The following is a 13,265-nucleotide window of genomic DNA, read 5'->3' on the forward strand; positions in this document are numbered from 1 at the left end:
CCTATACCTAAAATATTAAGACATGATAGACTTTATAGTTGTAGAGTATATTTCACTTAGTCGTATTATTTTTGCTAACTCTTATACTAATTCCTCTATGTACCTGTTTCGTTTCTATATAGCCCTTCGTATGACTTAATTATCATTTATAAAAGAGTTTTGTTATATGCACGGCATTTGCAGAAGATGAGTTAAAGTATGCGTGACTCACTGATATCTGCCTAGCAGCAGGCTTCATTTAGGAGGTAGTTATAATTTATTTATCGATGAATGTTACACTATGTGTTTATAAAACAGACCTAATACAATGCTTCGTAAGTGCCTGTTAACCGCGACGGGCATCAGTTGCTTCAATTTGCTACCTCTGGTACTTGCATATACCTAATGTACTCATCCGTCTGACCCTTGCCGAATCGGACCCACCATATGTACGCCGCCCAGGCAGCTAAAACGCTAAGAAAACCTTGGAAAGTGGGCATCGACAAAAAAGAAAACTGCAGGCAAGGCAGGCAAGGCAGGTACATGAAATGATTACATAAGGACCCATCCCTCTGTTACGGTTTACAGTTTACCTCCACTACAGCTTTTTGGAGCTCTGGAACGGGAAGCATCTAATTTGCCTTGTTTCTAGCGCATTTTCAACTGGCAACCTAAGTCCCTTAAGTCCCAACCAGTTGACCCTTGCGCTTTCTTGGGTTCTGGCATACCGATGCTATCAAGTTGCTGATAAGAATTTCTTTTCTCGGTCATCTTCAATTTCGGTATCCTAACATTTGTTACTATTGGAAACTTCATCTTGACAAGCAACCAGGCTATCGCCGAGCTAGAGGGGGGTCAGTCTTTTTTATTTTAATTTTTTATAGGTTCGCCTTTATTATACCTACGCGTCTCATATACTGCCGAACCATACTAACGTGTCTCGGGAATACAGTCACGTCAAGCATCATGTCCGACACGAATCACGACGAGCGCGATGTCACCGGAGAGGACCCCATGGTCAACGAGGAGGGTAATGATGAAGTGCGCCTCCCCTTCCGATCTCAGTGTAGACAATTCCGTTGAAATATTTCAATACGAGAGGGGTATTTGTTAGATCTTAACGGCTAATGGGAAAATGCTTGCGCATAGGAAGAGATTTCAGCAATGAAGAAACGCGTCGCCGAGATGGAGCAAGAGGCGGCTAAGCTCCGCGAGATGCATGCTGCACTAGAGGAGAGAGGACAAGAGGTCTCAGAGGACAGATCCGACGTTGATAGCCGAAGTATCTTCGTCGGAAATGTCGACTACTCTGTCTCTCCTGAGGAGATACAAGCTCATTTCCAGAGCTGTGGTTCCATTAACCGCGTCACTATCCTGCTGGACAAGTTTACTGGCCAACCCAAAGGGTAAGCAAGACTGATTTAGCTCTGCAAATTTCTTCTATTCTAGTTTGCGTGAGCTTACATATTTCTCGTATAGTTACGCGTACGTCGAGTTTACTGAACCGAGCCTCGTCGCCCAAGCGTTGGTGCTGAATGACAGTGTCCTTAAGGGACGTAACATCAAAGTTACTCCCAAGCGAACCAATATTCCGGGTCTTAGCCGTGGCCGTGGTGGCCGCGGCCGTGGCGGGTTTGGCGGTTCGGGACGAGGCTATTATGGTGGAAGAGGTGGGTTTGCGCCACGAGGAGGCATCTACCGGGGTGGTTATCGGGGTCGAGCACGAGGCAGCGGTTTTAATCCTTACTGAGGTTGACTGGGCTCGTTTTCTCAAGTCTTTCAACCCCAGCCCCTGAAAGATGTTGAAGATCGCACAAGCGGAGAGGGGAAAAAAGTTTATAATTGTTAACGCAAAGGAACATGGTTACCTACCTATAGCCTTGGGTTCTATAGGAATTGGCAGACGAATGTCGACTGGGTATGTGAGATGCATACAGGACTTTATTAGATCACCGACTTCGCAGGTATGGCGCAACGTTACCAGGTAGCGTACTTCACTATTTTTTCTTCTGCCTCCATGTCCAAAATCAGGGAAGCATTTCCAGGCGAGACTCAGCCGTAGAAAAAAAGGATGAGCACGTGGAGCTTTTGTTGCTTTGACCATGTTGCTTATTTGCCAGGCACGATTATTGCAACTCAAAGACGTCAAGAGAGGATAGTATTCATAATACCTAGCCTAGGAGATTGGTGGTCGAGGGACGATGTGCGGTTTTGCTTATGAATTTAGTGAATTCTGAATTCCTCGACAAGGAAAGAAATGCAATCTAGAAGATGCTTTTCCGACATATGTATTTCAAATCGGAGGAGCCTTAATAGGGTATGAGGCTTAAATATTTCCGCCCTACCCCCTGATAACCTATGTAATTGCTAGTTTTGACAGATTAAGATGATGGTCGACATCAAAATGATAGTCGTCTATTTGCTATCATTTATATATGTCTACCTAACTTATAAACGTGACTAAACGCCCTAAGTTGATCTTGTCGTATGTAGTATTTCATATCCGTCATGGTCACATGCAAGATGAACATTACATAGAGACTCGAGTCGATCCCTAGGTAAGTATTTTATGATTTATAATATTTCTCTAATCCGGTGCCTTCCGGAGAATAAAAAAACCTACATACATAGTGACATGATAAGTGTACCGAGCATAGAAGAGACCGGGTAACGGCACGGCCCAGATCTATAAAACTAGGAGAGCCAATAAGTCCTGCTCTCCTGACCGTATTGCCGTATTATCCTGGATGCTCCCCGAGGCTTAGACGCTGGGGTATTTTGGAGGCCGCCGAATGGGAGAAGCTTCTATTATCAGCTCATCCGCGTGTCAATGTAATCAAAGTTGAATGCATTACCTAGGTACATATGTAGGACTAAGGTGGGATTAAGCTTGAAGGTCCTATGGAGGGATGATATATGTAGGTATATTTTTATTGTTGTCTACTAAGTTATTATGTATATACCTGGGTATTATATAGGTAGTCATAGGGAAAAGATTATATAGTATATCTCGAGATTGGTAATAAACACGGCATTTTACATAGTTGCACAATAATTCCATTTTAATGAAACACAAGGGCACAACTTAGGACGACGAGAGTTGCGAATGCTAAGGTAGGGGGGTGATGTAAAAAAGGGACATCTAAAACCAAATTAGGTACGTGCACTAGTTACTCGAGTTACTAATGCTATGTTGATAGATACTTGTGTGGATTAGAGAATACCACTCTAAAATGATGTATTAAATATCTAAATGTACATGAATTATTTGCGCGCAGGAGGTTCAATGTTGCATGCATTATCTTGTTTCCTAGCGGCTTGCACAGCCTCAACTAATAGATATGGCCGCCATTGGACCGGATTGATTCAGCGCTATTGTATATTGCGTCTAGGTAGGTGGTGTTAGTGGTGTTAGGTATTAGGTACATAATATCACCTAAGTACCTAGTTAGGTACGATTGTAGTAGTCATAATTGATCACTACGCCACTGGCGGGCCACTGCGGTCACTGCGGCCACTGCGAAGGAACCTATCATTGCTACCCACTACGACCTGCCTTAACCTCATAACTTTCCACTTGCTTAGTGGCTATTACCATCAAGACTCCACGAGGCTCACATTTCCGGCTACATTATTCACCTAGAAACTCAGACGAGGCACAGGGAGGACCAAATCAAAAAAAAAATTAAACAATTTATCGAATTAAATCTTAATCTGTATTATTCAATACACGTCTACCGTTGACCGAATACGGACGGAACCCCTCCTTTGGAACGGGGACGCCCAGGTGGGATCCGGGATCCAAGAGGTCATGAGAGAGTGAGACGTTTGACTTCATTCCTAAACCGTGAAGCAGCTATTAGTATGACCGCAACTCGTACTGAGCCAGGGCCTTCGGCGTGAGTTTGAGATAATCATGAACCTTTTATATGATCATATTATACAATAATTATGGTCATAGTTTTTTAACAAGTCGATCCGCTAACTTCGAATTTTATTCCTACAGCCAACCGAATCTGCGAGTCACGAGTGCGTCTTCTACCAACTCCATTAACAACTCCATCACCATGCTTGGCGGCCCATAGATACTTACCTATATCTTCTAGTCATCGCTGCCGACGGCTTGTACAAGCGAGATGTATTTCGTATGTTGATCACTTCTAGTCGCAATCCGTATGGTCCAAGCTGTTAACCGATGCCTTGAAATATAGGTCTACCCGATCCTTTTGCCGTAGCTACCATCAATGGCGAACAGACCAAGACCACGACCGTCTCCAAACGTACGCTCAATCCTTATTGGAACGAGAGTTTCGATTTGTACGCACTTACCCTCCTGAAAGCAAAAAACTATCCATAAACTTACCAACTCTATAGCCGAGCAACCGAGGATAGTATTTTAGCAGTACAGGTCTTTGACCAAAAGAAGTTTAAGAAGAAGGATCAAGGTTTCTTAGGCGTTATCAATATCAGGATCGGAGATGCTATCGAGTTAGCAGATGGGGCTGATGGTATGTATAGGCATTATTTTTGTCTTAAAAAGCCACAAAGTCCACTTGTCCAAGCTAACATCGTTTACCAGACCAGATGCTTACACGAGACTTGAAAAAGTCTACGGATAACCTCGTCGTTCACGGAAAACTGATAATCAACTTGTCTACAAATCTAACTACTCCTGCTCGCCCTACGCAGCAACCTTCGTCAGCAAGCTCTAGTCGACCTTCCCTGGCCCCGCAGGCTTCTACTGTTAGCGCCAATAGTGCGTCTGAACGACCGACTTCTTCGGCATCAGGTCCAAACGGACTTGCGCCAGGTGCACAGATGTCCTTGCCGTTGAGGCCTAATGGCGCAAACCCGCCCGCGATTAACGGCAACGGTGCACAAGCTCGACCTGGAGCCCAGATGAGCCCCTTTGAAGACGCCCAAGGTCGCCTACCCGCTGGCTGGGAGCGACGCGAGGATAACCTGGGGAGAACTTACTACGTAGATCATAATACGCGAACCACAAGCTGGAATCGTCCAACCCAATCCGGTACTTCCGCAGAAAATCGCGGCGAAAGAGAAGCGGCTACTCAGGTTGAACGACAAAGGCATCAGAACAGAACCCTACCGGAAGATCGTACCGGTGCCAACTCTCCAACTCTTCAGCAGCAACAACAACAGCAGCAGCAGCCGCCGCCTGTTTCTAGTAGCGGTTCTACGCATAGCCCTGGTCAAAGTACTTTGATGCATACCGGCGCTACTAGCCCTGGCACTGGCGAGCTTCCGCCTGGCTGGGAACAACGTTGGACGCCCGAAGGCCGGCCTTACTTTGTTGACCATAATACTAGGACTACCACATGGGTGGATCCCCGCCGCCAGCAATATATTAGAATGTATGGTGGCCAGAATAATTCCAACGGAACGATACAGCAGCAGCCCGTCTCACAACTCGGACCACTACCTAGCGGGTGGGAAATGCGATTAACTAACACGGCTCGCGTTTACTTCGTGGATCATAATACTAAGACTACTACTTGGGACGATCCCCGACTACCATCATCCCTAGATCAGAATGTACCACAGTATAAGCGAGACTTCCGAAGAAAGCTGATTTACTTCCGTTCGCAACCCGCTATGCGGATACTTTCAGGGCAATGTCACATGAAAGTACGACGTTCTCACATTTTCGAGGACTCATTCGCGGAAATCTCACGACAATCCGCAACTGATCTCAAGAAGCGCTTGATGATTAAGTTTGACGGCGAGGATGGATTAGATTACGGTGGTCTCTCCAGAGAATTCTTTTTCTTATTATCGCATGAAATGTTTAACCCCTTCTACTGTCTTTTCGAGTATTCCGCCCACGATAACTACACCCTCCAGATTAACCCTCACTCCGGTATTAACCCCGAACATTTGAACTACTTCAAGTTCATTGGTCGCGTGGTTGGTCTGGCCATTTTCCACCGACGATTCCTGGACGCATTCTTTATTGGTGCCCTTTACAAGATGATGTTAGGCAAGTCGGTGGTTCTTGCCGACATGGAGGGTGTGGACGCGGATTTCCATCGGAGTTTGCAGTGGATGCTTGACAACGACATTTCTGGCGGTATACTCGAGCAGACTTTCTCTACCGAGGACGAGCGATTTGGCGTTGTGACAGTGGAGGATCTTATCCCTAACGGCCGGAATATCGACGTTACTAATGACAACAAGAAGGAATACGTGGACCTTATGGTCAAATGGCGTATTGAGAAGCGTATTTCAGAGCAATTCCAGGCCTTCAAGGAAGGGTTCCACGAGCTTATCCCCCAAGACCTGATCAACGTCTTTGATGAGCGCGAGTTAGAGTTACTAATTGGTGGTATTGCCGATATCGATGTGGACGACTGGAAGAAGCACACCGATTACCGGGGCTACACGGAGAGCGACGAAGTCATCCAGTTTTTCTGGCAAACGGTACGGAGCTGGGATGGAGAGCAAAAGAGCAGGCTGTTACAGTTCACGACGGGTACTTCCCGAATCCCCGTCAACGGGTTCAAAGATCTTCAAGGTAGCGATGGGCCGAGGAGGTTCACTATCGAGAAAGCAGGCGAAGTTGGTAACTTACCGAAGGCACATACTTGGTACGTACTTGAAAGATACGGTTTATGTGAACAAAGATGCTAATAATAATACAGCTTTAACCGCCTAGACCTGCCCCCATATAAATCGTTGGAGGCGTTACAGAACAAATTAACTACGGCGGTGGTGGAGGAGACGATGGGCTTCGGACAAGAGTAAAAGGCTGTTCTAATGTTTCTTACTGCTACTACTGCTGTATATAGAACGATTAATGGTGTTTCCTCACTACGACAGAGCCTGAATTACGGACGGATTTTTGCATCTCATTTATGTGTCTTGGTTCAAATCCCCTTCGTCTTGCCATTCTAACCTAGCTATGGCTGTTAGGAGAGAGAGAGAGAGATGAAGGTTAATAGCACGTATTATCTTTTTTGCTTGCTCGCCGAGGGTGTGTGTACACGTTCCCGCTGTCCGAGAGATGAAATAAATAGGGAACTCGGAGCGGGTTTAACATTCGTTTTTTAAAAACTTCACATATCAGATTACATCGCATCGCATCACATCGTACGGGTATAGATGTGGATATGTCATCGCGAAACGCAGTAATAACCAAATTAAATCGTGTCGTAAGGGGGACAGACTCGTTAGGCAGATGTAATGAGATATCTGCTGAATTCATTATTTTCGTCTTGCCAGCTAACTATCGCGAGTACTATACTATGTAAGGTACACACACATAGATAGCTAGCAACTTCGAATCCGATAGGAAGACTGAGTACGTCAGGTCCTGTTTAACTGTAGAACTCTCTATACTTCCGTATTAATAAACCGAAAGAAAAAAACGCCCCGAGTACCTAACTAAGCTGATAAGTTGAAAAGGGGGCAGATTGTCAATTCTGTTTATCAAAATACACCGACATACATGACTTTCATACCAACAAACATTCTTCTTCCGCTTCACTATGCCTTGTCCGGCTACTTGTTCCCGTCGTCTATGAACGGCGTAGCTATCTACACACATACACACATACATACATACATAGACGCGTACATAACGATATCAGCTACATTCTATATATATATACATAGATTAGGTACTCAATATACATACATACATACATACATACAAGCACAAGTGCGCCGAAAAAGGGCTGCCGGCGTATTATACCGCCCAATCAAGGATTATGAAGGATTTCTATTATTTACCTACCTAGGTATGTATGATTAATGACTGACGAGCACACTACATATCACAGATCGATCGACTCGATTCGATCTGGGAGTTCCAGCGGCATATCTTAGGTAAGATATACATGCCTACCTGTACATAGCTGTAGGCAGGCTGGCAGGGTTGATGGAAACCGGCGAGTTTCCTCGAGAGCTTACTCGTCGAATTTTTAGTCCAATCAATTATCTTCCTCTTTTTTTTTCTCTCTGCTTACGGTTTTATCGATGGACGGATGGATGGATGGATCACGGAATTGAACGTCTATTATAAGTATTTGAATAAGAAGTACATACGTACAAATTTAAGGATCACTAAAACATTAAAGGCCAGTCCGTTCAAGTCTATAATTTGATAAGTCGTCTATAGAAAGCAGTGTAGGCAGAACGAGCATAGGGATCTTAATATACATTTCAACGTATTAAATTACTACTCTCATCATGAGGAATCAAAGGTGAAATCACCATTTGCAAAGCAGATCTATGTTTGATTGCGCAAGCTCTCAATATTCGATGGTGTCTTTATACAGTTTCGATATTATAGATACAGGAACCGCTGTCTATCAACCTGTCTCGCAACCCTTCATAAAAAAACAATTGTTGCTAACTAGCTTGCGCGCTCTGGAGGATAGGTGTATCAAAACCGTCAGTGCCTCCTCACACTGAGTGTCCTCTAACCTCTACTAATTTCAAATTGACCTATCAACCCGACGCCGCCGTGCTTCCGTGTTAACGCTGATCGAATCAACTTCGTAACCTAATAGACATGTTCCGCGTGAACCTCCAGAAGACTGGCTCCTCGGCACAAATCTTAAATTGAAAAAACTTCGAAATGCAATCGTAATAAAAGGTGTATAGTAAGAGTGATCATAAACGAATTCGGTATAGTCCAACGTTAAAAAGAAAGTCGTTCAGCACGTCTTCTTGACTGCCAACCGACCAGTCCGTGCAAAGATTACATGAAGCAAATCCATACCAGGAACTTCTTACCCTATCTTCGACCCCGTCTCTGATGTTCATTTCCATTCCCCTTGATAGGGCTAACAAAGGTGACATGCTTACTGTCATCCTTACGTAGGCGTACCGTCGTCCCAGATCCTGCGCCGGTAGAGCCACGGTGGTGCCGAATAGAACGTGCACCGCTATGGTCGTCTTCGATGTCAATTTCGTCGACATCCGATATGGATTGTGCTCCGATGCTATCATTCAGATCTGATTCCATCTCAGAGTCGGCTTCCGAGTCATCATACTCCCCATCATCACTAACAAGAGACGGTGCGTTATTGCTGACGGCAGTATGAGGGCTCAAATCCACGTCCAACATATCGTCATCTACAATCATCTCTGGCTCGGGAGCCAATACGACTCGGGGAGCTGGGGTTGGCACAGGAGTGGCATAGGGAATATGCGGAGGGTGGCCTTTGCTACTAGCTGGTCGAGCTGTAGCGATAGCGGGTGACATTGTAGCCCTCACCGGGACCCGTACAAGGGATGGGGCCTGGGTGTGGCCGCATTTTCAGCGCCATTACCGCCCGCGTCAGCCTCATCTAACTCATCATCGGGGGAAAAGTATTGGTCGAGGTCGATCTTAGCCTTAGCCTCACTGACCAACTCGCGCAGATTGCCATTAAATCCTCTGCTTTGAAGTAAGCGAGAGAGATGTGGAGAATCAGCTGAAGGTAAGAAATTTGGTTGCTGTCTAGCTGCCGCTGGTGCGCTCTGAGAACTCTTGGAGGCTCCAGGAATCGACGAAACGCCATGTAGTTGGCCCCGGCTGTACATTTCTAACGATTCCTGGATACGACGCACAACAGAGAAACAGGCCTCAGACTCGGACATGGCATTCTCCCGCACAAATGGATGGACAAGACCGGACGAAGAAGGTGTACTCTGGGTGACTGGTTTCTCTTCTCCTACAGTACCACTAGGCTCAGTAACCTCGATAGGATGGCCGCAATGTACCGCAGCTTCCTCGTGGCTCTTGAAATCTCTCTTGTGCGCTATTCGACAGTGGTTAATGAACCCCTGCGTACTGGAAAAGTTCTCGCGATGGCAATCAATGCAGACAAGTTTTACGGTCTTCCCATCAGATCGCTTCAGGACGCAAGGTCCATTCTTATCCTTGGGAGGTGGATAACCATTTGATAGAGCTTGAAGCTTCTGACCTGCCGTACCCCTTACTGGCCGACCTCTCCCGTGGGACGCACCTAACTCAGCATAACTATTTCTCGTCGATCTACCGTCTATCGAATTCCTGAATCTTGAATTCTCGGCTTGCACATGGGCTTCAGGCTGGATGCCGTCGAACTTAGGATCTGGTATGAGCCACTTGGCATAGTGTCGCGCGTACGGACCTTCAGTGACGCCGAAGGGAGGTGCCCACTGAGGCAGCTTCTCGCCCAACTTTGGCTGCAAGGCTGCACCTGACCCATTCATTATATTCACCATGTGTTCCGGCGTGGGAACGTTCTGTGGATACGGAATTAGATGGCACCTTCGCAGCTGCTCCAAAGCCACCTGGCATTTGGCAAGTTCTTGATTAATCAAGCGTAACTCGTCGTGCTTGAGTAATATCTCAAGACTAAACTGTTGTTCGATAGCATCTCTAGCGCGATTCATGTCGGGCCTATTCAATACGGGCTGCGATGCATGCCCTCTCTCTCCTCTACCGACGACAAAGCCACCTTCTTGTGCGCCCTAAGATAATCATAGTCATCATCATCCGTCCTCTTCCGCTTGAGCGCGGGTAAAGAAGCAGAGAGTTGCGACGCTATCGCGACGTTGCTCTGCTTGCGCCGCCCGGGGTTTGTAGGATGTTTTGTGGCGGCCGCAGTAGTAAGCGGCGACTCAGATGACACCCAAGGCTGCAGTGGTTTGCTGAAATCAAGCATAGGCTGTTCAACTTGTAAAGTTTTGTCACTTCCCCTCGAATCTGAACTCCAAAATCGGAACATGAGCATACCCGACAGGGAAGAGTAAAGTTTGGTGTTTTTGCGCCTAAAGAAGCGTTGTTGCGCAGTTGATTGTTTGTACGTGGTCGGGGCGCGGATAGAGCAGACCCGATATGCAACAATAAAGTTGTAAAAGGGGGTGGAAGGGGGGAACCTATCGCCAGAGGTGCGACACCAAATGGGAAGGCGAGGCTGACGTAACGACGAATGGTTGCAGGGGGTGGGTACCTAGTTCCTCCCTAGCGCGGCAGGTAGAAAGTGTGCAAATCGGGGGTCGGCTCAGCCGGCGGATGCGACCACCTCTTTTAGCCTGACGATGCACGCTATTGAACGGTCCTAGTCCTAGGCTAAGCAGCAAGCTAAGCAGTAAGGTAGGCAATCACTAGTACCCAAGGCAGAGGAACAAGAACCAAGGAAGTCGCACGTATCAAATAGTAAGAAGATACGGGCTCCTAATGGGTCGACGATGCGCAAAAAAGGAGTAGGGCTATCGCTGATGTGGCCACGGTCAAACCCAACGAAACTCAGTCTGAGTCAGGTTCGTAATAGACGAGGAATGCGCGACGATAGTCCCGGTAACAAGAACAACGCAACGCAAATAGTTCGTAAAACGTTTGCGCGTAATTAATAGTATGTAAAGGCCGACTTTAATAAAAAAGACTTTGCGACCGCGAGATAATAAAAAATGTCCTTGAGGAAAAAAAAAAAAAGAATAAGATGCGAAAAAAGGACAATGAGCGCAGTAAAACAGTATCAAATGGAGATACTGTGGGACGGTGCGTTGGTATTAGAAGGCGCGTATGATGATCATCAAGGTGCGATTTATGCGACCGAGACAACAAAAAAAAAATAATAGAATAAGGGCGAAGGGAATGAAGTAAAGTAAAGTGGCGCGACCGACGGGGGGGGAAAGTATTAAATTCAGCAAAGGAACGCGTGAATAGAACAAAAATAAAAAGGCGGAAGAAAGCCGACTATCATTTGCTGCGAGTATCTTTTTTCGGATGTTGCGACAGGCGGATTTTCGCAGGAAAAGGCAGGCAGGAAAAAAAAATGAAAGGTTGTTAAAATGTTGTAAGATTGTTAAGGTTTCTAGAGGGTGCGAGACGCAAAGATGCAGAGATGCGAAAATGCGAAGGTGCAAGGAAGTCCTGATTCCCTCGAGTTTGGGGTTTGGGGGGGCGTCGTAGGTTACCTAACGCGTATCTTGCTGTAGGTAGCTTCCACAGTTCAATGCTGCTGCTACTGCTGCTAGGTTGCTGTGAGGGTGCTATGAGAATGAGGTGTGATAGTTCCTTGTTGGGTTGGGTGGCTACCTGCCTAGAGCTAGGGAGGTTAAGTGGTGGTAAGTTAGGTACCTACCTTTAGGTACATACACGTTGTAAATTCACTTTGATTTTTGATTTGATTGCCCGACAGTCCGATGGATGGATTTGGGATTCTAGGATTCTGGGTTTTTTTGACAAGGGGGTACCCAAATCAATCAAATTCGAGTTGCTCTGAACCGACAGGGATTATTCCATTTGCGTTTCCAAGAAAAAACGTACGTATCTCGAGGCGGTCTGTGCTGCACGATAAAGGGGTGTTTGCATAATATTTACAGTATTATGCCCGCATTACGCATAGTAGCTGTGTACTACGTAAATATACCTAAGTACTTGTCTAGGCACCTAGTTAAGTAATTTGATATTCTCATTACCTATCTCCGATTGAATATATGTACATACTTTATAAATATTTCCCTTTTTTTTTATGACTCACTTAAGGATGAGAGAGGGGCTACGGTGGCAAAGTCTTATACCCGGAATATTCCTACCTATAAGTAAAAAGGAAATAGGCAGATATGGGATGTTTCTTTTGAAGGGAAACAAGACAATCAAGTTCCAGTGAATGGAAACATTACTAGATGAAATTGATTCATAAAAGGCTGTTACATGGCCGCTTTTAGCTCGTACGCAGGGCTAGCAGGTACTTTTGCATAGGTAGGCATTGATATACATATGTAGGCATTGCATTATGTACATAAGAGCGCTAAATATTGTACAAGCGCACTAGGATATTGCATGATGCTTGTGCATGTGTACAAAAATCGCCCGCCTATTACCTAGGTATATCTCAGCACGTGACCTCATATCACGTGTCATCCGGATATTCAGATATCATGAGTGTTTGTAGAAGAAAAAAAAAAAATGTTTTTAGTTTAGTTCTTATAGTAATTAATGATCTATTATTAAACACTATGCTTGATTCAGATTAGTGGTATCCTCCACTGCATCTAAATCCTCCGGATAGCCCAAAAAATTTTCACTCGTAACAGTATTACCTTTGTATGGTCAGTTTACCATCAAGAAATATCAACAAGCCGATCCCATAGCTCAGTCGGTTAGAGCGTCGTACTAATATCACCAAGATCATCATCGATCATCATTGGTCATATCTTGTCCATGCGAAGGCCGGCGGTTCGAGCCCGCCTGGGATCATTACTTTTGCTACTTCAACCTACTCTTAGGTATCTAGTTACCTTTTTTGTCCCTCTTATCATCCATCTTATAGCTGTTTACTTATATC

The 13,265-nt window shown here is 45.5% G+C and overlaps 3 protein-coding genes across 4 annotated transcripts; 2 read left to right on the forward strand and 1 right to left on the reverse strand.

Moving 5' to 3' along the window:
* Positions 1 to 945: 945 nt before the first annotated feature.
* On the forward strand, positions 946 to 1,729 carry GL218_05775 (Polyadenylate-binding protein 2; the record flags this gene model as incomplete). Its single annotated transcript, XM_033582458.1, has 3 exons — positions 946 to 1,020; positions 1,129 to 1,385; positions 1,459 to 1,729. The coding sequence occupies 3 exons, from the start codon at positions 946 to 948 to the stop codon at positions 1,727 to 1,729; spliced, it is 603 nt and encodes a 200-aa protein (XP_033434360.1).
* A 2,114-nt stretch (positions 1,730 to 3,843) lies between these two features.
* Positions 3,844 to 6,741, forward strand: GL218_05776 (putative E3 ubiquitin-protein ligase hulA; the record flags this gene model as incomplete). 2 transcript variants are annotated; one of them, XM_033582459.1, is made up of 7 exons in its annotated part: positions 3,844 to 3,878; positions 3,986 to 4,008; positions 4,065 to 4,124; positions 4,191 to 4,296; positions 4,354 to 4,487; positions 4,559 to 6,584; positions 6,639 to 6,741. In XM_033582459.1, 7 exons carry the CDS (start codon positions 3,844 to 3,846, stop codon positions 6,739 to 6,741), a joined length of 2,487 nt encoding a protein of 828 aa, XP_033434363.1. The 2 variants fall into 2 exon arrangements, with proteins under 2 accessions (XP_033434363.1, XP_033434364.1); XM_033582460.1 differs by having other exon boundaries at positions 4,086 to 4,124.
* A 1,996-nt stretch (positions 6,742 to 8,737) lies between these two features.
* Positions 8,738 to 10,706, reverse strand: GL218_05777 (uncharacterized protein; the record flags this gene model as incomplete). The annotated part of the gene is made up of 3 exons (XM_033582461.1): positions 8,738 to 9,173; positions 9,221 to 10,372; positions 10,420 to 10,706. 3 exons carry the CDS (start codon positions 10,704 to 10,706, stop codon positions 8,738 to 8,740), a joined length of 1,875 nt encoding a protein of 624 aa, XP_033434362.1.
* Positions 10,707 to 13,265: the final 2,559 nt, after the last annotated feature.

The sequence above is a fragment of the Daldinia childiae genome (assembly GCF_008694065.1).
Source record: "Daldinia childiae strain JS-1345 chromosome Unknown Scaffold5, whole genome shotgun sequence".
In the NCBI taxonomy this organism is placed as follows: Eukaryota; Fungi; Ascomycota; class Sordariomycetes; order Xylariales; family Hypoxylaceae; genus Daldinia; species Daldinia childiae.